Source organism: Peromyscus leucopus, chromosome 4, assembly GCF_004664715.2.
Source record: "Peromyscus leucopus breed LL Stock chromosome 4, UCI_PerLeu_2.1, whole genome shotgun sequence".
Lineage (NCBI taxonomy): Eukaryota > Metazoa > Chordata > Mammalia > Rodentia > Cricetidae > Peromyscus > Peromyscus leucopus.
Genome location: NC_051066.1, coordinates 6773032 through 6800177, shown reverse-complemented (window position 1 = coordinate 6800177; position 27146 = coordinate 6773032). Strand labels below are relative to the sequence as shown.

Here is a 27146-nt window from a genome sequence, read left to right as displayed (position 1 = left end):
TACACCATGTGTGTGCAGTGCCCATGGAAGCCAAAAGAGGGTGTTAGATCCCCTGAAACTGTAGTTAACAGATTATAGTCAGTCTCCACGTGGGTGCTGGGAATTGACCCCTGGTCCTCTGGTAAAACACCCAATGCTCTTAACTGCTGAGCCACCTCTCTAGCCCGTAGTCTTGCACGTTAGAACTACCAAAGGTATCAGTGGGATAGCCAGCTTAGGGCTGCCAGTTGTGTTAAGCCAAGAAGGGTATCTTCCCAGCTATTGTCATGGACCAGTTCAAAGCTGGAGCCATCCTCTACAGCAGCCAAGGTGAAGAGACACAAGACACCACAGACAAAAGGCCCAAGACAAGGGTCCCTGATGATACTTACACAGGGTTCAAAAACGGTCTGGTTCAGAGAAGGTGAGGTTGTGTTTGTTGGAGTTGGGGCCATATCTGGAAGGAGCTTTTAGGCCTGCAGAATTCTGCTTAGGGTTAGTTACACAAGTATGTTCTCTCTGAAGACTTGTGAGCTGCACATCTCTGTTGCAGAAACAAGCCTTGAGATGCCCATACCTCTGGGCTCTAGGTGGGCACCAAAGCTTTCAAGACAAACACAAGGGTGCCTGGAAGTCTGAAGTTGATCTTTGGGATTTTTCCTGGGTCTTTCTGGCAAGCAAGTCTGGACCATTCCAACCCGATGAGCATCGCTCTTGTTTACAGGGCAGTGGTTCATTTTGGCAACTGCAGGCAGTCTTCTTGGGCTGGGGATTTTCCTTCTCCCACTTACAGCCCCAGCAGAGCAGGGCTTCCAGGCTCTGGAGTTCAGCAGAAGGCTTGGTGGGCTCCTGAGGTTACCGCCAGACCACTGGGTATCTGGACTTTGCCTGTGATGGGTAAATGGACTCTTCCGTGGTACCTGGATGCCATGGTGAACCTGTTACTACCCATCATAGCTTCTGGCTCAGGACACCTGCTCAGTAAAGGCTGGCATGGCTAGTTTCAGTTCAGAGCAATAGTTGGAGGGGACCTGGGGCTGGAAGCGTGGAAGGAAAGGTTCATATTTCTTCCTTTCTCCCTCCATTTGTTGCTCTGCTCTCTTCCTGAGGTTCACCTGTTGAGACAAGTGTGATTGGAGCTGGGCCACTGCCCTGGCCATGATACTTTTGCTCTCCACCTGAGGCCCCAAAGCAGGAAGAGACCATTAGACATGTCCATCTCAGAGAAGTGCAGAGCATAGAGGGGATGGGGTTTTGCTACTAAAGCTTACATCAACCCCAAACCCTTACCTTTTGTTGTTGGCTTTGAGGCAAGGTCCCACTCTGTAGCCCTGGCTAGCCTAGAACTCACTATACAGAATAGGCTGGCTTGGATCTCACAGAGATCTGCCTGCCTCTGTTTCTCGAGTGCTGGGGTAAATGGTGTGCATCATCTTTGGGATGAACTTGACTCAAAAGACATACCCTGAGCTCAGCAGCTCTTATGGGGTTTGTGTTTGCCAAAAGGATACCAGGGAGCAATTGGACCTGGTTGTGAGGCTGGCCGTGCCCATTATGGGTATAGGCAAGACAGACTTTTTATCTGGGCAGCAGTCTGGTGGACTGCTTGGGGCTTTGGGTTGTAGAAGGCATCCTCTGTAGCAGCCATTATCACAGACAAGGACCCATCACATTACACCATTGAGCAAAAGGGCAAGATCCTCGATGGCGCTTGAGTAGAGTTCAAAGGCATTCTGGTTCAGGAAGGGTAAGGTCATCCTTGCCGTGCGAGGCCTGTGTCTAGACGGGGCCCTGTCCTCCTGACTCCTGGTGTGTGCTCAGTAAGAATGAGTGAAGTTAGTGACAGTAGTAATGGTGGGCCTGGGATTGGTCTTTGAGTCTGCAGAGAGAGTCTCAGGTGTTCACTGAAGAGGTGGAACCCTGTGAGTCAGGGCCTCATGGTCCTGTCTGACCCTGAGCCCTCTCTGTCCTGTGGTTGGAATCTTGGGTAGCTGCTGAGGACAGCTGGAAAAACAGGTCTGAGTCAGTGGCAGGCTGTGAAGAAAGGTGAGTCTGGCTCAGTGACTCCTGATTATCTTGTCACCTCCGAAGTTCAGAGAGCCATGGGGTCCTTTGTGCAGCAGGAACACCTAAGTAGCAGATGCAGTACTGATGGTCCCTGACCCCACAGACTCGAGAACAAGGTGCAGTCACAACTGGGAAGCTCCTACCTAGAAGGAGAATGAGAAGACTTGGCTCTACGGAAATAGAGCACAAAGATCTCTTGTTCAGTTGTCATATCGTCAGCACCATCTCTGAGGACAGGAGACAACAGTGAGTGAGTGTACAGAGAGAGGCCTTGCCTCTGGGAGCTTGGCTGGGAGACAGAGGCCTTGCTTGATTCTGCTACATGGATAGACCCAGTCCTATGTGCACAGGAGGTACCCTCAGGATGGGCCTGGGTGAAGGTGTCCCCATGACTGGTGTCCAGTCATTTCAGGAATCAGGCCTCAGGGACAGGAATCCCTCCTTCCTCTCACTCCTTCCTCTCCGGGTGAATCAAACACCACCCAGGCCTGAGTCAGCCAGGAACTGGTCACACATTCCTGGCCGCCTGCCACACCTCTGGACATCACAGCTGGGTTTCAGGCCTGGGGAAATGGCCAGATCCAGGGTCCAGGGCAAGGAAGGAGGCTGGCAGTGGGTTTTGCATGCTTCCAGACCACCTGCCTCTGAGATCCCTCTCTGCAGGTATTTTTCAAGGGATAGGCCGTGTCCTCCAGTGAGCAGAGGTGCCGGCTGTGTTTAGGCCAGCCTGTAGCAACTCCATGAGAAAGGATGAGAGGGTGACTGAGACTCGAAAGGCTCTGGTAGTCATCTTTGCCTCCCCAAGCCTCTCAAGTGAGCCTGCTGGGAACAGGAAAGGACGCTCCGCAGCTCTGTGTGTACTAATAGTCTGGGTTTTAAGAGAGGAAGTTGGTATCACATCCCAGTGTACCATCCACTGTGTCTTCCTGCTTTGAATTCCCAGGGCCTCTAGTTTATGGCCCTTACGTGAAAATGTAGTGTTGGGCGCCCAGAGTCAGACAGCCATAGGTTCAGATCTCAAACCTCCAGTCAGTAGACACTGGGCAGGTGAGTTCTTGGGCCTTGGGTTCCTGGCCTGTGACATGGGGCTGATGGGCTGTGGATTCTGTGACCATCTCTCCCTTGGGATGAGCCCAGTTGCAGTACCATCTCTTTCCTTCTGTATAACACTCATGGTAAAGGATGAGGCCACAGGGCTTGGGTTCTGGCATGACAGATAGTCATACTGTCACTGAGACCCGAGAATAGTTCTCCTATGTTGGCAGACTTCCCAGGGATGCTGCAGGGTTGGGGCTTGGAGTGTGGGTACCCCTCCATTCCTGTAAGACCTGCCTCAAGTTCCTGGGCTCCTGAGAATCAGTATGCTGATCTGTGAAGTGGAAGTAGGGCGTCAGCATGTGAAAAGGGCTTGTACTTGGCCTACAGGAGGACATCCAGGAAACAGGAGCCAAGAGGGTACCTTTGCTTAGTGCATGGGGCTGGACCTGCATTTGGTTCAAAGCCAGCAGTTTACTATGGATCCCTTCACTAGGGCTTGAGGGTGGAGCCCAGTGGTAGAGCTCTTGCCTAGCATGCACACTCTCCGGGTTTCAACCCTTGTGCCAACAGTAAAAAGAAAAAGGTAGTGACTACTGGCACCATTTCAGAGTCTGTTCACAGGCCTTTGCCTGGGTGGTCACATGAGCTGTCTGCATACCCTGGCTGCGGAGCGGAGGGCAGAATGGGACAGCTACATGCCCGTGTCTGTAAACAAAGGGTGCCAACACCTACCTGTCTTGGGCTTTCTGTAGGTCAGTCCCCAGGTTACTTGGCTGAAGAATGGCAAGATTCAAACCCAGGTGTGTCTACCCTGACTGATGCTCCTAACCCAGCAGGCACGTTGTTGGAACCTCACCCCTTCTCTGTTGTACAGTTTCTAAAGCTGCAGTTTGCCCACATTGTGCTCGATGGGGTCCCTTGCCAGTGTCAGCCTGCACTCCCGGCCTTCTTGTCAGCCCCTGAACCATTTTTAGAGTTCTTGCCAGCAGGGGAGCAGAGGAGGCAGCATGGGGCCCCAGGGGGCTTCTCCAAGCTCTCCAGCGTTGGGCACGAAGTGGCTTGGCTTCTAGGAACTTTCCCACAGGAGGAGAGACTGGCCTGCCGAACTGTAGGGAACTGTTTCCCCTGCACGTGGCCCTGAGCTCCTGGCAGGAGCCAGACCCTGTTGGGCTGCCACGTTGGCCCTGGACGGATGCCTTGGCTGGTCCCTGGGGTGGGCTCCTCCCCAGGCAGCTGTGCCGTTCTCTTCGGGAAAGCACTGGCAGATGTTGTCGATTAAAATGTTTCCTTATTAGACTCTCACTCAGGCTGGGGCTGCCTCTCATCAGGCCAGAACATGGATTGCATCACTAGGACCACTCATTCCTTGAGGAACCATGCAAAGCCTGGGGGTTCAGGCTGTTGTTGGGCAAAGCCAGGGACGGGCAGGCTGGATAGCAGGAGACGGAACTTGCTCTGGTGCCTGTGGGCGGAATCAGAGGACTAAGTCTCCTAGGACCCAGGAGCACAGTTAGAGCTGGGAGGTCCCTGGGGTCCTATCAAGCGCCTACCTCCCTGATCAGAGTTACCTGGAAGTTGAAGGAAGAGTGGTTTCCACGGCCCCTCGTGGTGTGTCTCAACTGGAGCTGATTTGGTCAGGTCTCAAGACAGCTTGTCACATCTGGAGTTGTTCAGCTCTAATTGGTAGGGTGCAGCTAAATGTGGCACAGTGCCCAGGACAGCTTCTCATAGAGAAAATACCTGCCTTGCACAGGCCGTGGTCCTGCAGGCTGGAAGACACGTCTGTGCTCACTTGTGTGTGGAAGTGCCTGTCTTGCTGGCCTTCACACTCGACTTTGCTCAGATTTGAGCACTTGACTCTCTGCCACTGCAGTGCCCCATACTGAGCATGCCAGTGGTGGTGAGTAAATGTGCTGATGGGCATTTACATTGTGTGTGTGTGTGTGTGTGTGTGTCCCTGTGCACGTGTGCGTGCATCTTGTGTGTTGGGGGATAAACTCAGGCTGCTAGGATTGTGCACCAAGCACCTTTTCCTGGTGAGCCTTTTAGCTGGCCCCTGGGAAAGTGAAGTGTTGTAGGTGGCCCAAGGGTCACCCCGGAGCCCTGTCATGGGGACTAAGCTGCCATAGTATTCCCTGGGGTTCCCTTTTCCTTGTTCTTTGCTCCTATGGCAACTGCCAGTCCTGCTTGCACTGTAGCGCCAGCTGTGGGAGAGTCCCTGGGCCCGTGAGTTCCTAGCAGCCTGGGCCTAGGAGGGAGCTCCCGAGGCAGTCAATCTCTTGTCACCTGTGTGTGGAGACCCAGGGCCACCAAAGCTCTGGGACACTGTTGCACCTTGTAAGCAGTGATGCTGCTAGGTACAGTATTTGTTGCAGTAAGCTCATTCCTAGGAACTATGAAGCCAGACTCCTAATGGGGACACTGCATTTCTGTTAGAGAAATTGGTGGAAGTGGCTTACTTCAGCCTGACTTGCCCCCCCCCTCCCTTTAATAAATAGTCTTGGTGGTTGTGAGCCAGAGAGGCAGTAGAGTGGCCTTTCCTCCATGGTGTCTGCTTATACCTTCCTCCTCTGGGGGCGCGGGGGGGGGGGGGACGACGGACGGATGGACGGGGGACGACGACGACCAAAATGGCATAGTGAATTGGGGAGCCTCATGGCAGGCTTCTGCAGGGAGACCTGGTGTTCTGTGACTGTGTTCTACCTTCCTGGACCTGAGTTTTTTCACCTGTAGAACAGGGATGGTATTTCAACAGACCTCAGGATTATGGGAGAGTTCTTTCAGTCCTGTACTTGAACCATTAATCCCACAGAATAAACTCAAGGCATGGGGGGTGTTTTTTATTGAAGTAGAGGGGCCAAGGAGCACATAGAGATCCCACTCTGCCAGCTCTGTCCTGGACTTTTAGGGAAAGAGGCCATGGTAACAGACAGAGATGTGGTCGCCATTAGTGCGGGACCCTGATGGTGGCCAGCCACGTTTCTTGGTCCCAAGACACAGCAAGGCAGATGCTAGGAAGATGTGGCCCTGCAGACACTGGGTTGATGGACTCCTTTACATCCCACTCGAACTGAGCAGAGACAAAGGAGTCACCCCAACAGCCCCATGCAGTGGGCATGCCACCTCCTCCCTTTCAGGCTTTCCTGTGTCATTCCTATTGTTGGGGACTTCCTTTTCTTTCGTCTTTACCCAGCGGACCCCAGCTTTGAAACCCTGACTCTGATGTCACTGCCTCCAGACATCTGCCCTGCTCTGTAGAGTGCTCTTGTCGCCCTTCAGAGATACTGTCAGCTGCCAGTTGTTTCCTGTATAACATGTTTCCCACTCTGCCCAGGACCATGCCTACAGCCTGGGCTGATGCCTGCAGCCACTCTCCACGGATACCTCAAGAGGTCTGCTTGACAGTTGGATTCAGGTCCAAGGTTCTTGCTGGAACACTGTATAGCTGCCTGGGGTAGGCCCAGGCAGTCAGGGAGTCAGATTGGGAGATCCTAGAGCCAGGAGAGATCTGGGAAGTCTAAAGCTTCTGAGACCACTGTTTTGTGGGGCGCTTACTCTATTTTAGGACAGTTCAAAAATAACTACATGGTGGCCACAGAGGCCGCAGTGGCTAAAGGGCTCGCCCTGTCTCACCGGGATTTGCACGTCTAATTGTATATCTTAAAGCTAAAAGCAAAACCTGTCTCTTTAATTACCTGTCCCTGGCAGTGGCAGCAGCAGCAGGGAGCAGGGATGCACGCCCTGAAACCCCAAGCTGGAAGAGCTGACTCTCAGCCTTCCAACCCTGACAGCAGGTCGCCCACATTCACTCAGTATGTCCCCACTTGGCAGTGATCGGGGAGTAAGGGTGGGCCCTGGCCTTGAATCAGAGACTTGTGGCTCAAATCCCTTTGCTCATTATAACCACTCATCCTAACTTAATTTCCCTTTCCTTTGAAGTTAAATTTTATTTATTTTTTTATTTAAAAAATTTAAAAAAAATTTTTTTTGGCTTTTCAAGACAGGGTTTCTCTGTGTAGCCCTGGCTGTCCTAGAACTAGCTCTGTAGACCAGGCTGGCCTTGAACTCACAGAGACCCACCTGCTGGAATTAAAGGTGTGCACCATCACCACCCCGCTTAAAGTTAACTTTTGATGAGGAGAACTACTCTTAGACAAAAACAAGGTAGCCCCAGCAACTCCTCGCCTGTAGATCTAAGACTTCACTGAACTGTCCCCTTCTTTCTGGCCATTGTCTCTTCATATCAGTGTGGATACGCCAGGTGTCCAGGGAGCTAGCAGTCCAACTAGGTCTTTTTTGGGCTGGGGTGATCGCTCAGCCTTGGTTTTGCCATTTTAGTTAGTTATCTGGGCTGAGCTTGCTAAAGTTCTATGACTTTACATTGCTGTTGTCTGGCTGCATCCTGAGCCACATCATCAGACAGGGAGCAGGATACACACTTGTTTTAGTTACACCTTTTTTTTTTTTTGGAGACAGATTTCTCTGTGTAACAGTCCTGGCTGTCCTGGAACTCACTCTGTAGACCATGCTGGCTTCAAACTCACTGAGATCTTCCTGTCTCTGTCTCCCAAGTGCTGGGATTAAAGGTGTGCACCACCACCACTGCCCAGCCGTAACTGTTTACATCTTAGGTATACTTGTCTTTCACACTTTCCTGATTCCCATGGCTGGCCGGCTGTGCTCCTGATGAATGGGGATCTATATATTGGGCACTGCTGTGCGTGGGCCTGTGGTGCCCTGGCAGGCCCAGTCTCTGTCTTCCTAGCACCTCCCAGCTCATTGAGGTTGCAGACAGTATAAGATGGTGCTCAGTCTCAGCATCCTTGATACTGGGTCTCCCAGGGTTAGAGGGCTTCTACTGTTCCCTAAAGTGCTTTTTCTGCCTCTGATGATACTGTATACTCCCAGACTCATAGAAGAGTTAGTTCCCTTTACCCAGGCAGGCATTGTGAAAATTTACAACCAATGTTAACAGTTGAATGAATAAATAAGGAGCTGGGGATTTAACTCATTGGTGGAGTGCTTGGCCCTTACATGTGCAAGGCCTTAGGTTCAATCCCTAGCACCATCAAAAATGAATGAGAAAAGGGTGTCAGTGGTAGAAAGCTTGCTTGCCTGGTGTTCATAAGGTCCTGCGTTCCATCCCCAGAGGGAGAAGAGACACACTATCTCTTCCCTGCCCATCCTCACCTGTGGTTTCCAGACACTCAGGTGCCCAGTGGTGGCCCTCATATGCCATAGGATGTCATGGGCATCTCTGGATTTTCTGTGCACACCATTTCGCATATGTCCTATTGAAACCAAAGGAGATGATATAGTGTAGACGCCCTCCTGGGTCTGGCTTTTCCTGCTGTCCTGCAAGGCCACCTTCCTGTCCTTCTCTTCTTTCTTTCTTTCTTTCTTTCTTTCTTTCTTTCTTTCTTTCTTTCTTTCTTTCTTTCTTTCTTTTTGTTTTTTTGTTTTTCGAGACAGGGTTTCTCTTGTGTAGCTTTGCGCCTTTCCTGGAACTCACTCGGTAGCCCAGGCTGGCCTCGAACTCACGGAAATCTGCCTGGCTCTGCCTCCCGAGTGCTGGGATTAAAGGCGTGCGCCACTACTGCCCGGCCCTTTCTTTCTTTCTTTCTTTCTTTCTTTTTTTTTTTTTTTTGAGACAGGATCTCATTATGTACCCCTGGCTGGCCTCAACTCAGAGATCCATCTGCTGCTGCCTCAGGAGTGCTGGAATTAAAGGTGTGAGCCACCAAGCCCTGTCTTCCCCCCCCTCCAGACAGGGTTTCTCTGTGTAGACCAGGCTGGCCTTGAACTCAGAGCTCGGATTGCCTGTCTCTGCCTCTGCCTCTGCCTCCCAGGCCCAACTTCCCTTCCCTTGGTGTCACTGAGCAGTCTCTCCTTGGAGTTGTTTCTGTTTTTGCCTCACTTGGCCTCGGCTACTACGCACCCTGCCTTAGCACCCTACGTGGTCAGTCCCTTTGTAATTTGGGGCCAAGACTCCTCTCCCCACCTGTTTTGGAGCCTGCCGCTCTGCCCTCCTATGTTCCTCAGTACACACACTGGCCACATTCCTACCTTAGGGTCTTTGTTGTCAGAACTCGATGTCTTCATCTGCAAGTGTCTGTGTGGCTCACTCACTTCTTCGGTGCTTTGGTTTGATGTTCCTTTCTAGTTAAGACCTTCCTTGGCCACCTTTCCTCACAGCTCTGTCTTCCTTGACTGTCCACTGCCCACCTCTTCCCATTCCCTTTTTAACACTAGGACATGCATTGCTTGCATTTTCTGTGTCTCTTACCCACTGCCCAAGTAGTAGCACCTCAAAAGCAGGAATTTCTGTCTGCTTTGTGTGCTGCTCATTTCTCTATCAGGATATTTGGAAATGTCTAGCACATTGTGGGTGCTTTAGTTAGATCTGAAGTGACTCCAGTCTGATAGTTCCTAAACCCAGCCTGGCCAGCTCCTGCCCAGGACTCATGGCTGCCCTTTTGACATCCTCAGTCCTACCTCTGGGCCTGGTTCTTGTCCATCTCATCCTTGCTCTGTCTAGAACCTCCTTGTTCTTCCATAGGGGCCTGGGTCTGGGCTTGAGAGAGTGCATCTCTCTCTCTTTCTCTCTCCTCTCCTCTCCTCTCCTCTCCTCTCCTCTCCTCTCCTCTCCTCTCCTCTCCTCTCCTCTCCTCTCCTCTCCTCTCCTCTCCTCTCCTCTCCTCTCCTCTCCTCTCCTCTCCTCTCTCTCTCTCTCTCTCTCTCTCTCTCTCTCTCTCTCTCTCTCTCACACACACACACACACACACACACACACACACACACACACACACACACACAGTTTCTCTGTATAGTTTTGATAGTTTTGGTGCCTGTCCTGGATGCCTTGAACTCACAGAGATCCACCTGGCTCTGCCTCCCAAGTGCTGGGATTAAAGGCGCGCACCACCACCACCACCACCACCACCACCACCACCACCACCACCACCGCCCGGCATCAGCATTTCTGAACTTCATCTTCCTGTGAAAAGTGGACAGGGAAACAGCCACCTCTGTGGTGAAGAATTGTGGGATGGAGTTAGGGCAGGTACTCAAGAAGTGACCACTACTGTGGTGTTTATTACACCTGGCAAGGCTGCTTACTGCCGCCTTTCCCCAGAGGTGGTGACATGTACTACTGATTGTTCAGAATCCCCATGGAAACAGGAGGGTGGTCCAGGGCTGATCCCATAAGCCCCGCCCTGCTCACCTTCCTGCAGAAGGAGGGAACAAGCCCGTCACCTGAGCCTGGGAGGGCTTCACGTGATCTGTTCTGGCCTGGCCTGGCAGGGCTGACAGGAACCACAATTGAGCCTCAGGCTTCCTAGCTGGTATTCCCATGACAGTCTCAGAGGGGCGGGCAGTTTGCTGTCAGTCTTTGTTCCCAGGCTCTAATCCTAATTCCTCTGGGCGTTTCAAGTGTCCCATCCTTCCTGCTTCTGCTGGTCTCCAGCAGCTGCATCTCCTCTTAGGTGGGGTGGAGGTGGGGGCTGGGGATCCACACAGAGTGCTTCCCAGTTTTGACCCCTTAAAGCTCAGGACTCAGTTGCTCAAGAGTGACTCTTCTCTACCTTCCTACTCCCTGCCTGGGTGTGTGTGTGTGCTCTCTACTTCCATCTTAGCCACATCCATGTGGCCAAGGCAGCCATGAGCAGATTCAGACACCTGCCCCCGCCCTCACTGCTGTTCACTGTCTCCCCGCTGGCCGACCTCCTTGGTGTTTCTGTTTACCAAGTATATTCTCACACAGGGCCTTCAGACTGCCATTCACCTTACTTCTCTCCACTCCAGCTTTGTGAGCTACCATTGCTGGAAGGTGCGTCTCTAGACACCGCCCTGAAGTAGCAGCTCTGCCTGCCCAGCCCTGCTGTCCTCGTTTCTGTTGATCAGATTGGCTGTGCATTTTGTTTCTGTTGTACTGACAGAGAATTTACATATCACATAATCCATCTACCTGAGGTGTAGGTTCAGGGTTGGTGTGTTTTGGTGCTAGGTAAGGAACCCAGGGCCTTGCACATGACCAGCAAGCGCCGTTCCCACAGCCAGTGGTTTCCCACCTTCACAAGCTGTGCTCTCGCTGCAGGCCTCTCAGACCATTTTCGTCACTTCACCAGGAAACCCCACACGTCTTAGCTGTCGCTCTTCATTTCCCCAGCTCCTGTCCCCTGGAGCCACCAGCATACTTTCTGTCGCTCTGGGTTTGCCTGTTCTGGGCATTTCCTACAAATCAAATCTGCACTAGGCTCTCCTGTGTGCCTGGCTTTGACTTAGCTTAGCAATAATGTGTTCAAGGTTAGTAGCACTGTGTAAGTTCCTCCTTCCAAAGGACAACTGGCCTCATGAGCAGACCACAGATATTTTACCCACTTGCCATTGGTGGGTGTTGGGGTGCTTTTGCTTTTTAACTATTCCGAATAGTGCCGCTTGGCACATTTCTGTGCAGGTTTTGGTGTGGATGTAGATTCTGTTTATGTTGGGTGTGGACCTGGGAGTAGAATTACTAGATCACGTGGTAATTACGTGGACCGGCTGGCCTCACAAGCTCCCAGGGCTTCAGCTGCCAGGTTTTCCTGCTTCTTGTGCCCCTGAGCCAGTGTGGCAGCCTAGGGCTCTCACTCTGAAGCCAGACAGCCTGGGTTTCAGCCTGCTTTGTGAGCTCTGGACTTGCAATCTTGCTGGAGCCCCAATGTCACCAACGATAAAAGGGGTGGCACAGATCCACAACCACCTAGGCTGCCGTGAAAAGCAGGAGATGCCCTGACTGCGGCCCTCACTGACCCTCACCTCAAAGCCTAAATCCGGCCAGCAACCCATGTTTCTTGGGTCACTCAGGGTGTGGGAAGGTCACTTCGCAGCTGCATGACTGTCCATCCAGTTAGGTGGGATGCACTGAGTGGAGATACTGTCACACTACCTCCTTCCCATGGTTGCCCCTCCCTGAGCACCAGGGTTTGGGCAGGGCCTGTAGTGGTGCCACAGCTCAGCTCTCCAGGCTGTGCTCTGCTGCCACCCCAGATGTTGCTGAGCTCCCACAGCAGCTGGCTGAGGTGTAGATTAGCTACCCCAGAGTTTCCATCCAACTCCAGCCACCTCGTTTAGAAGTGCTGGGTTGTTCCTGTAGTCACATTCCAGGGCAGGGAGGCTAGAATTCCACCTGGTATCTCAGCACCTTCTGTTTCTGTGTAGACAGTGGCCGGCAGGCTTCCTCCAGCACCCTGGGCAGGCTGTGGTGACGGCCTGTCCAGTCTGCTTCGCAGTCCTTTGAATGGTGCCTAGCCCCCGGGAAGCAGCACATAGCATTAGCTGTTGGTGGTTACTGTGTTGTCCTTAGAGGAGTCTAGCTGTGGGCCCCACAGACTGCCGGGAGGGAGATCTGGGGCGCTGACCCGACCTTGACCTCGTATCTGTACAGTGGGTTGAGTGAGTGCATCCCAGGGAAGACTGAAGTGAGGGTCACATCAGGTGGCCAGCGGGAACCTATCGGGCTGATACAGGGAGCGTAGGAACAGCCAAGGTCAAGGTCAGGGAGGAGAGGCTCGGCATGTCCGTGGGTCCCTGGAAGGCGAGCTGCCCCAGCCTTTTTGATTCTTTGTTTTTCTTCTTTTTTTTTTTACTGGGGGGGTGAGGGGAGGGCTGGAGATAAGGTTTCTCTGTGCAGCCCTGGCTGTCTTGGAACTCACTCTGTAGACCAGGTTGGCCTCACACTCATAAGGCAAGCACCACCACTGCCCGGCTGAGTCTTCATTTTTCATTTCATGATTTTTGTGTGTTTACCATCATACTGTCATAGTCTCATGAAAACACTGGCGGGGGTGGGGGGACCCTTCCCCTGTCCCTGATAGGACTGGAGTGGGGGTTGGTGCTCCACATTAACCGCATTCACCTGTCCCATGTTCATGTCTGCCCTGTCTCTGCAGGGAGGAGGTGCAGGAGAATTGTGTACGGTGGCGAAAGAAGTTTACCTTCGTGTGTAAGATGAGCGCCAACCCGGCCACAGGCCTGCTGGACCCCTGCATCTTTCGGGTGTCTGTGCGCAAGGTGAGGTGGGTTCATGTGACTGAGCCTAGGTAGGGGCTGTGAGCTCAGAGCTGAGGGTGGGTGTGGAACTGACCGCCTGTGGTTTTAGGCCCCTTTCCTATCATGTCCACTGAAAGGAGAAATTTGGGCCGTTACCCTGGCCCCTTTTTGTGTTCTGTTTTCATGGTGTTTTGGGGAGATCTCTGAGAGTTTCCTAGTCATGCCATATGTCTCTCTGTCTCTGCAGGAGCTGAAAGGCGGGAAGGCTTATTCCAAGGTAAGATGGCTTTGCTTCACACCACTCCCTTCCTTATTCCTTTTCCTGGGACTTCACAGGTTGGGTTAGGGATTGGTTAAGAACTTATCAGAGATCACCCAGCCTCTGCTTCCCAATTGCTGGGTAAAGGGGTGGGCAACCACACCCAGTTTCTATACTTGGAGTGTGTATGTGTGTGGTGCTGGAGATTGAACCGGGCCCTCGTGCATGCTAGGCAGATATTCTACCACTGCTCCGTTTTTCTAAGGAGAAAAGAAACGCACATACAGAACTGAATAAAAGTGTGCATGTGACGTAGAAAAATGGAAAGGGAGGGAGTGCTCTGCACGTGTGTGCTTGAAAGCAGTGGTTGGTTCAAATGATGCACAGATTCTGCAGCTTGGGCTTCTTACTTACCCGGAGTAGCATGGGTACTTTTCAGGTCACCCTAGCTTTCTGTATTCTTTCTAATGGCAGCAGTGTCCACTGTGTGGCGTAGGTTCCGCCATTCACTGCTGTTGCAGAGCTGTGTTGACCCTAGGTTTTCACTCGTGCTTGCCTCCCCCCCCCATCTCCACCCCCCCACCCCCCAACCCCCGGCTTCAGCCCTAGAAGGAAAACCTTTTCGATGGGAAAAATTGGGAGGAGATGGCCTAGCTTTGAATGAGCATGTCCTGTCCTCCATCTCTCTTCTTGGCCAGCCCAGCACAGGAGGGGCTGTATCTTCATGTGCCCCACCTCTTACCCTGTGGGGATGGATACCTGAGATCTGGGTAGCAGACATCCCCACAGCAGGCTCTGCATGCCTGCCCTGGCCCAGCTGTTTACTCATGAGTAAGGACTGCCAGTGTACAGCCAAGGAGTCTTCAGTCCACATCAGATGTCGCCAGACCTTTCCTGCTGTTCCATAGCAGGACCTCACCGTGGGCTTTATCCCATTATGCAGATGAGGAAAACAATACAGAAAGCCTGAACTGTAAAATGGGGTCCCTCTGAGTCATTACAAGGGCTTGATTCCAAACCCTGTTTTCTGATCTTGAAATCGGTGCCCTAAACACTGTGGTCAAGACCTGTGTGTTACTGGTGCACAGTACATGTCCCAGTGAGTTTGCTACCCGGTGACCCCCAGCCTGGCACACTCACTGCAGCCCGGCTCTCCTCTACTCAGGCAAACTGGATTCTATCTGACTCATCCCTGTGGCCCTGTTCTTCTCTGCTTTTACGCCTTTTCTCCCTCACATCTCACCTGCACACATCCTGAGAGGAACAGGTCCGGACTGGTTGGTGACTGGTTGGTCTTACCCAGTAGGCCTGTGCGCTCAGGACAGGGGAAGGGTTCCTGTCCACATGGTAGACTCTTCCCTCCTCCAGGACTTCATGGGGACCTGCCCACTCTAGTGTTTCATCGCCTACCCTGCCACCAGGTTCCCACAGGCCTTCCCTCTCCTCTGCCCGTTCTTCCGTCAGCTCCCGACAGCATGGCCTTGTTTCCTTGGGAACAATGTGTCTGTGTCACAGACAACAATGTCCTTTCATCTCAGGCACACTGGCCCTAGTGCACCCTGGGACTCCACACAAAGGGTGCTTTGTGCCACTCAGGGATGTGAGCTCCTTGCTTTGCCACATCGGTGCTGCTGACCAGGATCCTGTCCTTGAGTCCTGGTTATGCAACAGTCAACTGGGGCTGTGGGGGAGCCCGCCCCCCCAGGTTAACCCCTCTGGTGCATCTGTGGCCCAGCACCCACACTCCCTGCAGCCTCCCCCGTCTTCTTTTTCCTCCCAGCTGGGCTTCACGGACTTGAACCTGGCTGAGTTTGCAGGCTCAGGCTCCACCGTGCGCTGCTGCCTATTGGAGGGATATGACACCAAGAACACCCGCCAGGACAACTCCATCCTCAAGGTACCGGGGCCCTGCCGCCTCTTCTGCCTTCCTAAGGGGTAGAGACAAATGTAGCTCCTCATCAGAAAATGCAAATTCTTAGAGATGCTGCGAGGATATAGGACCCTGGGTCATGGCCTCAGTTTTCCCATCCATGGTTGGGTATGACCCCTCACCTTCCATAAGGGCTTGATAAGCACCTTTCTTAAGATGGACCTTGTGCCATGTGCCATGTGCCTGTCCTTTTCTATCTCGTGGCCCTAGCAGCAAGCACAGCCTGTGAGCGTGGTGTCTGTCCTTAGCTCTGAGTTTGAACAGGAGAGAGTCGTGACAGCAGAATTCATCTGCCCTAGCTCAGACACAGAGCTCCCACTCAGTCCCGCCAGTCATTTAACTGCACAGCCTAGCTCCTGGTTGTTGCCCATCATGATCTGAGACTTCCTGGCTCCTGGTGAGGTATCAGTGAACAGAACTGATGTTCTGGACCCACGTGCAACATTGGGGGATATACTCTGAGAGCTCCAAGGCAGGCCTGCCCTGCTGGCCACACAGGTCTCCAGAAGCCCAGGTAGCTCATTTCCCTCAGGCAGCTGGTGATTTGTCTTCTTCGGAGTAGAAATACCCAGGTGTCTGCACCAAAACACCTCTTCATCCCTTTCCACCCCCTTTTACAGTCTGGCCGAGAAAACCGGTTTGTCCTAACACCACCTCTGAGCTGACCTAGGAGTGGCCAGCTGTGCCTGGCACAGAGCTGGGCACGAAGTAGCCGACAGGATTTGAAAAACATCTGAATAGGTTTAGGCTGGTAGATGTGGTAGCATACTGTGTAATCCCAGAATTTGAGGCTGAAGTTAGGAGGATCATGAGTTTGAGGCCAGCCTGAGCTACACAGCAAGAGCCGGGTGGTGGAGGCGCACGCCTTTAATCCCAGCACTTGGGAGGTAGAGGCAGGCGGATCTCTGAGTTCGAGGCCAGCCTGGTCTACATAGTGAGTTCCAGGACAGCCAGGACTACAGAGAAACCCTGTTTGGAAAAAACAAAAAGCTTTCAGCCAGCTCCTGCTTGCCATGGTGGGTCCTGTGGGTGTCCCCTCCTCCTGTGGAGCTCCGTGAGCCCTGTCCCCCACGCCAGGCTCTGTTCTCACACACTTGGGCGAAGCGCCTGTGAATGAACGTGTTCCTGGAGCTCACGTTTCAGTTGTCAGGTCGGATTGGAGGTGCTGACTCGCTGCACTCGGGTCTAGGTGGCAAGCGGGGCCTGCCACTCCCTCGGGGCTGCCCACTCTGCCCTCTACAGGACACACTGGGCAGGTGGAGCCCGGAGGGCGACCTGGGCTGGGCGTTGGCACCCAGTGCTGATTTCTCTCCACCAATAGGTCACCATTGGCATGTCCCTGCTCTCTGGAGACCCCTGTTTCAAGACGTGAGTGACACCCTGGTCATCGGTGGGGATGGGGGCCATGAGATAGATTCTTCTTCCTCCAGGCTCTGGGGTACCCGTCTCCATCTGATCCTGAGGTTGGGGCACCCCGGTCACACCCCTCTCTCCTCCCAGGCCACCGTCCACTGCCAAGTCCATCTCCATCCCGGGCCAGGACTCCTCCCTGCAGCTGACGTGTAAAGGTGGCGGGACCGGCGGCGGCGGCAGTAGCACTAATTCCCTGACTGGGTCCCGGCCCCCCAAGGCCCGACCCACCATCCTGGGTTCAGGTACGTCTTCATCCGCCTGTCTCTCCACTGCCTGTGACTACAGCGTCTCCCCTGAATGTCCGGCCCAGGAAGATGCTTATCAAGAGGAGGGTGCAGGCACAGTGGCACCCCCTTAATCCCATTGCTCAGACAGAGGCAGGAGCCTCTCTGAGTCCCAGGCTAGCCAGGGCTACCCAGGGAGACCTTGTCTCAAAAAGAGGGTGGTGGGATGGTGGAAGAGGACGTATGTTTCTGCTGGTGCTGCCGTTGCTCGTGTGACTGAGTGAGTGCCATGCTGGCCTCAACCCTACACACCCTCCCAGAGGTGCCCTCAAAGCTGGGAGGCGTGTGGCTCTCTAGACCTGAGGCTGTGATGGACCTAACCACAGGGCTTGACTTTCCCCCTAGGTGCCGCCGTTCCCGCCTGCCTTGGCATGGCATGTAGGGCCTCCCCACACCGTTGCTCTCTCTAGCTAGTGGAGGCTGGGGTGCAGAGGAGAGCTGTCTAGACCAGGGCGCCTCAGCATAGATGCTGCCCTTGTGTACACTAAAAGGCAGTAATTCTCTCCGGAACAGAGTGGTATTTGAGGGCCCATGTACCTTTGCAGTTGGTTCCCCTGCCATATACAGAGAGCTTGGTGACTTGAAATCTGCCTAAGCTGGTGTGGTCCATGCATGTAATCCTAGTGTGGGAGGGGAGGCAAGAGGATCAGAAGTTCAATCTACATAGCAAATTCAGATCCACCTGGATTACATAGGACCCTATCTTTAAAAAGAAAAAAAAATCGGGGCATGGTGGTACACACCTTTAATCCCAGAAGTCAGAGGCAGGTGGATCTCTGAGTTAGAGGCACTTGCCTAGAGAGACCCTGTCCAAACAAATGATCAAAATGTTTGGGAATATGGCGGACCTGAATCCAGCCTGTAGCTGGGGTGTCCTTGCTCATCTCTCGAGTGGAGAAGGCTGGCAAGGCTGGGGTGTGTGCGTCTGCAGAGCCATGTCTGTGTCCGCCTGGTTCCTTAGGTTTACAGCTGGGGAGGGAGGGCCAGGAAAGTTGTCTGAAAGGACCTAGGACAGCTGTTGGCCTGGCTTGGGGGCTTGTCTGTTTCCGTCCTCCTCCGTGCTCCTCCTTTCCCAGCTTTGCCCCTGAACCCAAGTGCATTCCATTTCAAGGCCTTTAGTGTGCTGTTCCCGTTGTCTGGAAAGCTCTGTCCCTGCTGCCTTCTCTGTCTCCCCTCCTTGGTGTCCTAAAGGTCTCAGCATTAAGTCATCTCCTGAAAAGGCTTGCCTGGTCGACAGACTGACCAGGCCCTCCATAGACACTGTCCCTGCTCCACACCTACTCACCATGGTTGTGGGTAACTGTCTCAAAGCCTTTGTCCTCAAAGATCTGTCACAGACATTCTCTACACACAGAGGTCCCAACAGCTTCTTGTGGAATGGGTGACCTGGGTTCCAAGGGTAGCCTGTGGCTTGAGGTAGATTCTGCTCCTCTAGTCCTTGGTCTTCAGTCTGTGGAATGGAGGCACAGGTGTCCCGTGGAAGGCTGGTTGAGAGGGGGGTTATGGGTGGGGTGGTACCTTAGTAGCCTTGCTCCTGCCCCCAGGACTGCCAGAGGAGCCGGACCAGAGCCTGTCTAGTCCTGAGGAGGTGTTCCACTCTGGCCACTCCCGCAACCCCAGCTATACCAGCCAGCAGTCCAAGCTGTCAGGTGAGTGCTCAGGCCTTCAGCTTGGGATCTCCCACAGCCCTGGGCCCCCGCAGTCACCGTCCCAATGTCACCCCCTCCGCAGGCTACAGCACCGAGCACTCTCGCTCCTCCAGCCTGTCCGACTTGACTCACCGAAGAAACACGTCCACCAGCAGCAGCGCCTCTGGGGGCCTCAGCATGGCTGTGGAGGGTCCTGAGGGCACCGACAGGGAGCACCGGCCCCCTGAGAAGCCACCTCGTCCTCCTGAGAAGCCCCCACGCCCCCCACGGCCCTTGCATCTGTCAGACCGCTCGTTTCGGTGAGTCCAGGTTTTGGGACTCTCTGGTAAGCAGAACCCTCCCTGTGCTCTGCGTCTGACCACACAGGGACAGCAGAGTCGGTTATGATTATAACAGAATGGTTATGATTTAACCGACCGCCGGTCACAAAAGCACAGCCCTGGACTAGGCATGCACCCTTGCTTATCCAGTGCTGCTGTTCATGGTTTTGTGTATTTGTCTGTGGACCCGGCAGAACTTGTTTGAGCCTTAGAACCACTGCACACATGCTGTCTGGCTTCGAGCAGGTTCCTTAACCTTAGTCCTAGCCTGTCAACGCGTGCCTCTGATGGTGTGTGCATAGAATGTGCTAGTGCCGTAGGTGCTGGGGTTGTCCTTGTTGCTGTACCTGTCACTGCCCTGTCATAGTTCTGTCCCTCTCCCCCTAGGCGAAAGAAGGACTCAGTAGAGAGCCACCCCACCTGGGTGGATGATACTCGCATTGATGCCGATGACATTGTGGAGAAGATCATGCAGAGCCAGGACTTCACTGATGGCAGCAATACTGAGGGTGAGCTGCCCACTTCAAGCCAGCTGGAGTGATGATAGCCTCCGGAGGCCACCCCTGCCCACTCAGCCTCTGTCCTCCCTTGTGTCCCCACAGACAGTAACCTTCGGCTATTCGTGAGCCGTGATGGCTCCACCACACTGAGTGGCATTCAGCTGGCCAACAGGTAGGAGCTGGAGACAGGGAAGTTTGGTAAGGCAGCCACAGGGACCCCTGGCCTGGCTTTGAACACCCATCTTGTCACCAGTGACCTTGGACCCACCCATCCTCAGAGTCCTTGATAACTACCTTCAGAGTGCCTTCCCACAGGCCTTTGGGTGGGAACTCCAGGACTTCCAGTTCCCCAGGCCTTTGAGCCAGTGAGTGAAAGTAGTATCCAGCATACAGGCTGTCCTGGGGATCTTCCTTGTGTTTTGGGAGCTAAGAACATGTCCTTTGAACTTCTGGATCCAGAGGCCAGACAACTTTGTGAAGGGTGTGTCTTGTGCTGCTCTGCTGACCCCTGTTGGCTGAGGCTAGAAATTACAACCATGCTCTCCCAGCAGTCCTGGGCTGCACTGGGTGAAAGAGCAAGAAACCACGGGTACCTCCTTTCTCTTGCCTTCTTAACAAATCTTACAGCCCCTCCTTGCCAGGGTGGTACATCCAGGTGTGTACACAGCTGATGTTTAGAGGGGATCAGTGTGGACCCCACTGACTCTTGATACTGTCTCTGTCACCCTGAGCAAATGACTAAACATCGCTGGGGCCTCAGTTCACCCCGTCTGTCTGTAGAGACTGATGGCGGTGATTGCATGTGGGGTACAGGGCCTGGCCCAGGGGAGTGCTTGTAACTGGAGCATCAGAGGGATAAGCTCACCTTTCTCTTCCCTGCAGAGTCTCCTCTGGAGTCTATGAGCCAGTCGTGATTGAAAGCCATTGAGGGATGAGGTGGCAGGCTGAGGCCATCTCTTGTCCCCAGGCCAGCAGCATTTCCTAGAGGAGCCGGAACCTGCCCTTCGGATCTGCTCTGATTTGCGTCTGTGCCTCCTTGTACTCTCGCCACACCAGCCCCCAAAGCATCATTCCATTGTCCTCCCATCCACCCTGGAACCACTGGTCCTGGGTGCCACTGTGAATATTGTCCTCTGAACCACTAGAAAACGGGGCAAGTTGGAGCTATCCAGAACTGTCCAGACAAGAGAGGACCTGGGCCCAGCAAAGGACACAGCCACTCCTTCATGTTGGGGTGCTTGTGGCTGCCCCCCCCCCCACGACCCATTTACTTCAGGAGCAGCAGCTTCAGCCAGTCTAACAGGGCTCTTGCTCCTGTGCCCTTGCCCTTCAGGAGCTGGAGCACCCCCAGAATCCTGCCACCTTTGGCCCTCTGCTTCGTGCTTCAGCTGTCCTCTATGTCCTGAGGAGACCTGCTGGCAGCCTTCTCCCAGGAGCCAAGACCTCAGACCCCACCTCCCTCGTCAGATGCTCTCCTGCTGCCCTGCAGCCTGCACTTTGCACATGCTTGGCCCCAGCACAGCCACCGGCCTTGGTTTTCCCCAGGACTCCTGGGTGCTGTCTGCTGTGCAGCCAGACAGGGTACAGTAGCCCGGCTGGAGCGTGGCACTGTCCCTGCCCTCTACCTATCCCCAGCTCAGACCGAGAGCAGAGCCTAGAAAGGTCTGAGCATCAAGGTGCCATCTGCCCAGGGCTGGGTCCTGAGCAGCTGGCCTTCCTGCAGGAAAGGAAGGGTGGGGCCCAGCTGTGCTGGGTAAGCAAAGGCCTCTTCCTCTGCTCTCGGTCAGCAGGCCTGGCTGGGTTCCAGGCTGGAGAGGCAGTCAGCCAGGTGCCGAGCTGTGACTGGATGGACTGGAGCTGGCTTATTGCCAGACAAGCCTCAGCCCTCCTCTGGGCAAGGGGCATGCTTTTCCTGGGTAGTCTGGTCCTGTGCCCTGCTCAGGCCTTCCCCTTACTACCCACCCTCTTGATACCTCCCCAACTCTAGCACTTTCTGTCTGTCCCGTAATGTGCTTAAAGGATGGTACTGGCTGCCAGTCCAGCCCTGGATAACTCCCACCTCTTTTAAGTTTCACCCATTTTGTATCAACCCAGCAGGCTGGTGTTTTCCTTTTCCTCCTGAGTTCACAGCCCTGTTTCCTCCTCCCCCAGCAAGGGGGGGTAGGTGCCTCTGTTCCCCACTCCACCTACTCAGCAGGGCTGGGGACGGGGTGGGACACTTGTTCTGTGGGTGCGGGATAGCTGGACTCCCCAGGTCGGGAGGTCCTTGCCCGGTTTCTGTCTTCCTTAGCTAACAAAAGTTGGGGCTCTGGTTTTAGAACTTGCTGGTGCTGGGACCAGAGCATTTCTTGGGATTTTGTTGCCATTATTTTAAACACCTAATGACTCTTGGCGATGAATGTTAGAAGGTGCTGCCGAGGCAGGCCAGAACATGGCTGGAAGAGGTTCTGCTCAGCTCAGTCCTTTCCTGCCCAGCAGGTATCTGGCACTTTAAGGGACACTGGCAGCTGTTTCTTAGTAAGGTGACCCCTAGAAGATGGAGAGAGCAGTACTCTTGCTGGTCTGTGACTGCCTAGTCGGAGCATTATTTTGGTCCGGTTCAAAATTCCTGGGCTCCAAACACAAAGCAGTTGGGACTCCTCCAAACCAACCCAAGCTAGGGTCTGAACCAGATGGTCACTATGCCACATCCTCCCATTCTAGGCATTGGGCTGAAAACATGGCCACAACCAAATGAACACTGACTCGAGCCAGAGACTAAGCCTTTCTCCGGTCTAAGGGTCCTTGTGAGCTCAGTGATTCCCGCAGGGTGCTCTGAGCACCTGGACTTCAAATTCTATATATACAGAGATAGGATCTATTAAGAGATATTTTTGGAAAGGAATTGGTCTATGCAATGCCAGTTTGGAACCTTGAAAGACAGTTTAATGTTTCTACTAGGGAGATATGAAAATCTACAATATTTTTAGGATTCTTTTCTGGTTACTCCCACAACTGACCACATGGCATGGTCTGGCAGGATGGAGAAGGCGGGTCTTCCTCTGGGGAGGTGACTGGGAAGAGGGTTTGCTTTTGGTTAATTCCCCCTTTCTAACCGTGTAGCGCTGCTCTCATTCCATGAGCTGTTTGTATCCCTGTCTCGGCTTACAGTAGAAAATAATGTCATACGGGAAATCAGCCTAGTGTCAATGTTTGGTGGGGGGATTAAACTCGATGTTTTTGTTACTGTTTTGTTGTTTGTTTGGTTTTTTTTTTTGTTTGTTTTTTTGTTTTTTTGTTTTGTTTTCCGAGACAGGGTTTCTCTGTGTAGTTTTGGTGCCTTTCCTGGATCTCACTCTGCAGACCAGGCTGGCCTCGAACTCACAGAGATCCGCCTGCCTCTGCCTCCCGAGTGCTGGGATTAAAGGCGTGCGTCACAGCCCAACTCTTTGTTGTAATTGTTTTTTTAATTATCTCATTACCATGTTCACTTGGGGGCCGAAACAACAGAAGCTAGCCACATATGTTACATATGCAGGTGACATGCCACAGGGGAAAGCCTAGGAGGCCAGGGTTCTCCAATCCTGCCTCCAGTCATATCCTCACACCCTTAAAACAAAACAAACAAACAAAAAACTCACCACCCCCACCCCCAACTGGGTTTCTCTGTGTAGCCCTGGCTGTCCTTGAATTCGGAGATCCGCCTGCCTCTGCCTCCTGAGTGCTGGGATTAAAGGTGTGCACCACCACTGCCAAGCTTTGCTTTTTTGTGGGGAGTGAGCATGAGCAAAGGTCAGAGAACATAGCCAGGCTGTGGTGGTGAGTACCTTTAATCCCAGCACTTGGAAGGCAGAGGCAGGTGGATGTCTGTAAGTTCAAGGCCAGCCTGGTCTACAAAGCAAGTTCCAAGATAGCCAGAGCTGTTAAGCAGAGAAACCCTGTCTTGAGTATTTATCCATGACATTCAGCTCAGGCACTCTGGATTTGGGGTGCTAATCACGGAAAAAACTGGTTAGAATACCTGACACTGTGGGGACACAAAGAGGGAGCTGCTGCCTTAGGTGCAGACACACGGCCATTCAGCAATCTGGCAGTCAGGACCTAGAAGAGGGCAGTGAAGGGAAGGAAACCAGGCAATATAAGGGAGTATCACTCTCTGCCAGTGGAAACCCTCGTCTGTGCGGGCTTGTCTGACCCCACCTCTCCTAGGCGGGGGTGGGAGGTGGTGGTGTCATTCTACAATCTCTTCCAACAATTTCAGGACCAGGAAACAGCCTTTATTCTGGTGTCTGCTTCACTGACTCAGATTATGGCTCTCTGAGCCTCACTTTTCCCACGTGAAGGAAAAAAAAAAAGACTTCCAACCTCAGGATGCATTTTGCTCTGGCTTGGGACTGTGTGATGTGTAAAGGAAGATTTTTGGTTGGGGAGGGTCTGACAGTGCTGTAGCCACAAAGACCGAGAAGTGCCAGCTACATAGTTCCCTTCAGAAACTACATTTCCCGACATGCAAAGTGGGCGGGACAGGGGACGTACCCGCACGTCCGTCCTGGACGAGTTCAGGGACTACAACTCCCAGAGTACCACTCTAGCTTTACAAGGCGGAAAGTCCTGAGCCAGGAACCGGATATGTCCTGTTGCTCCGGCGAAACGCTGGGGAGATGGTGAGCCTTGGGGTGCGGTACCTCTGATTTGGGGATGTCAGGGGTCAGGCCTGGAGACTCCTTTGGAGTTGGGGGGCTCGGGCTTTCCGAACCCGGATCGCTCTCCCGGCCGCTGGTGGACAGGTGACACGGGCCGGCGCGGCTTCCTAACCCGGAGAGCCACTTCTGGTCAGCCCCGTGTACAGCTGTGGAGTGAATGAGAAGCCTGGAGTGTAAGCCGTCTGCGCGGACCCTCCATTCGTGCGCTCGCACGTCGAGTCATCTCGCCAGCTGAGTCTTCCTTTTTCTCCAGGCCACCGGGACAGACCAAGCGGTGGGATTTGGCCTCGTCGCCATCAGCCTGATTATCTTCACCTACTACACTACTTGGGTGATTCTTTTGGTATGTGCCCTCCCATCTGCCCCCCCCCCCCCCCCCCCCCCCCCCCCCCCCCCCCCCCCCCCCCCCCCCCCCCGGCTCACCGTCATCCTGCCCTGGATCTCCTCACAAACCCACTCCTAACACGACGTAAGCAGCTCTGCATGCCATGCACTGCTGGATGCTTGGCCTGCCCCAATTTCACGAAATCTCCACTATGATTGCTGATGGTGTCTGTATTTTATAGATGAGATTGAGACCCAGGGAGAAGGGTAAGGCGCAGCCTCTCAACTGCTGTACTGTGAGATTAGCCCCGCCTCCTGGGTGTGGCAATCGCCAGTGAATTTTATTAACACCTTGAGGCTTTCTCTTTTTTTTTTAATGTGGGAAAATTTGTTAGTTATTGCCTAAAAGTGCATTGTGTTTGAAAAGGGGGATCTTGCAGTACTTAGTAACCTTTAGAGAGAAAAATTAGGGGGCTGGAGAGATAGCTCAGTGGTTAAGAGCAATGGCTGCTCCTCCAGAGGACTGGGGATTCAAGTTTCAGCACTCACATGGCCAGTTACAACCGTCTCTAACTCCAGTTCCAGGAGATCCAGCCAAAGTGCCAGACACAGCAGTGCTGCTTGAGTGTTAGGAGTTGGAGATCCAGGACTTGGATGAGGTACACCTGCATGCATGTGCACATATATATAAAATCAAAAAATAAAATGATTTAAAAAGACCTAGAGTTCCTGCGTTCCAAAGGCAGAGGAAGGTGGGTCTCTGTGAGGCCAGCCTGGCCTACATAGCAAGTTCTGGGTCAGGCAGAGCTATGTCACGAGACCCTGCCTCAGGAAACAAAAAGAATGATTTCCAGCACTCAGAAGGCTAAGGCAGTAGTTCAAGGCTACCTGAGATAATATAGTGAGACTTGTCAAAATACGTATCCATACCTAGAAGAGCCAAGGCTGGGGACCTCTTGGGGATTCCTCACAGATTCTTTGCGAGGCTGGGGATGCCATCAGGGCAGGTCCTCAGTACCCAGTGCTGTCAAGGGGTTCAGCGCCTTGGACAGAGGAGGTGGGTAAGATGAGCAGTACTGACCGGAGCTCTTCCCTCGGTGGCAGCCGTTCATTGACAGCCAGCATGTCATCCACAAGTACTTCCTGCCTCGAGCCTATGCAGTCCTCATCCCCCTGGCCACAGGCCTCCTGCTACTCCTGTTTGTGGGTAAGTCTCCCACTCTCCAGAGGTCTCCTGATCCGGGGCAGGGTGTCCGGAAGGCTGGCCACTCACCCCAGTGTGCTTCCACACTTCGGCACTTGCTGTAATCTGCTTGTCCCCAACTCTCCCTGGGGTTTTCCTGTTCCTCCTTAAAGGCCACAGGCTGACACCCCTCTGGTCCTCCCGTGATTCAGGCTCTGGGGCAGGGAGGGCAGCCTCCCCTTTCCTGTCCAGCCTTATCTTCGTCCTCACTGTTCACACCTCAGCCACGTCCCCTCTTGTCACCCTTGCATCTCTTACTGCTTCTGTGGGTTGGGGACTGTCTTCCTCATGACGGCGTTCTAAGCTCTAGCACCGGAGCAGCCCTGGGCTAGTGCTGGAAGAGTGGTTCGGAGGATAGGGGATGGGATGGGGTGCTGCTAGGTAGGAGGGCAGATGTTTGAGTAGATCTTTTAGTAGTAGATGGCTGGGTAGATCATTCCCCATGAGACCTGAAGCCTTCAGCAAAGCACCTTGTGTTCGCTGGTGATGGTTGACTGGCCGTGAGCAGCTGTGGGGCTTAAGGAATGACTGGGAAGGTTCGCCCGCGGGGTGTTTGTTCGGGAGCCCGGCCCTGCATGGGGGTCATCTTGCCCTGGTCATCCAGCCCTCACTTGAGTCCTCCCATTCCTTTCACTCTGTGTATTCCAGGATTGTTCATCACCTACGTGATGCTGAAGAGCCAGAGGGTGACCAAGAAGGCTCAGTGAAGGTCCAGCAGGGATGAGACTACCAGAGCCTTCTCCATATCTCCTCCAGGGAAGGGACCAAGGGTCACAGCCTGCACGACAGTCATCCTGGCTGTGCCGAAACCCTCTTCGGGAGGCGGAGCTGCTTACAAGTGAACTCTGACAAACTGGAGCCCCCCTTGTCCTTCCAGAAGTCGAGAGGAAGGTGGATTGGGACCTCGCCCTCGTCCCTGTCAGGCCCAGGGCCTGAACATTGCTGGTCCTGCCCACCAGTCAAAGCTCCCTGCCACTCCCTCTGGGTTCCGCTCTGTCTCCCCCCGGCCCCCCCCCCCCCGCCCCCCCCCCCCCCGTCATGTGCTGGTAGACAGAGCAGACTCCAGGTTGTGCGCAGCCCCCTGCCTCTGTACAAACCCTGTCCCTTCACACGGCAGCTCTTCTGAGTCTGACACTGTCCAGACCCCATGAGGACTTCTGGACCCAGAAAGCCCCAGGGAAAGACTGACAGACCACAGAACCCAGAGACATCCAGGCAGCCGCCCCAGATCCCAGCTGGCCTGTTTGGGAAAACTTACAAATAAATGTTGATCATGGTGTTTGTCTTGCCGTCCTTGCTTTGGGGAGACTGGCTGGAGGAGCTTCCGAGGTTGCCTAGTTGAGCAGTGAGGGTGCCTCAGGTGCTGCCTCTGTGCTGGCCTTCTGCTAGACATGAGGTAAACCAGGAACTGGGACAGATATGGTCC

The 27146-nt window shown here is 53.7% G+C and overlaps 2 protein-coding genes across 5 annotated transcripts in view; both read left to right on the top strand.

The window, feature by feature from the left end:
• Nucleotides 1-22697, top strand: part of Fam102a (family with sequence similarity 102 member A) — a 31417-nt gene extending 8720 nt beyond the window's left edge. Inside the window, exons 2-11 of the mRNA XM_028884724.2 lie at nucleotides 13017-13137; nucleotides 13364-13393; nucleotides 15156-15272; nucleotides 16627-16673; nucleotides 16806-16960; nucleotides 18547-18651; nucleotides 18734-18950; nucleotides 19359-19480; nucleotides 19574-19643; nucleotides 20354-22697. Of these exons, the coding sequence (XP_028740557.1) occupies nucleotides 13017-13137; nucleotides 13364-13393; nucleotides 15156-15272; nucleotides 16627-16673; nucleotides 16806-16960; nucleotides 18547-18651; nucleotides 18734-18950; nucleotides 19359-19480; nucleotides 19574-19643; nucleotides 20354-20399 (1030 nt within the window). The 3' untranslated portion in view covers nucleotides 20400-22697. The remainder of the gene's footprint in view (nucleotides 1-13016; nucleotides 13138-13363; nucleotides 13394-15155; nucleotides 15273-16626; nucleotides 16674-16805; nucleotides 16961-18546; nucleotides 18652-18733; nucleotides 18951-19358; nucleotides 19481-19573; nucleotides 19644-20353) is intronic.
• A 914-nt stretch (nucleotides 22698-23611) lies between these two features.
• Nucleotides 23612-26999, top strand: Dpm2 (dolichyl-phosphate mannosyltransferase subunit 2, regulatory). Of its 4 annotated transcripts, none has more exons than XM_037204563.1 (5): nucleotides 23612-24114; nucleotides 24407-24496; nucleotides 25057-25136; nucleotides 25582-25684; nucleotides 26477-26999. In XM_037204563.1, the coding sequence occupies exons 1-5, from the start codon at nucleotides 24112-24114 to the stop codon at nucleotides 26567-26569; spliced, it is 369 nt and encodes a 122-aa protein (XP_037060458.1). In that variant the 5' UTR covers nucleotides 23612-24111; the 3' UTR covers nucleotides 26570-26999. The 4 variants fall into 4 exon arrangements, with proteins under 4 accessions (XP_037060458.1, XP_037060459.1, XP_028740560.1 ...); XM_037204564.1 differs by having other exon boundaries at nucleotides 23813-24114; nucleotides 26369-26569; XM_028884727.2 differs by lacking the exon at nucleotides 25057-25136 and having other exon boundaries at nucleotides 24010-24114.
• Nucleotides 27000-27146: the final 147 nt, after the last annotated feature.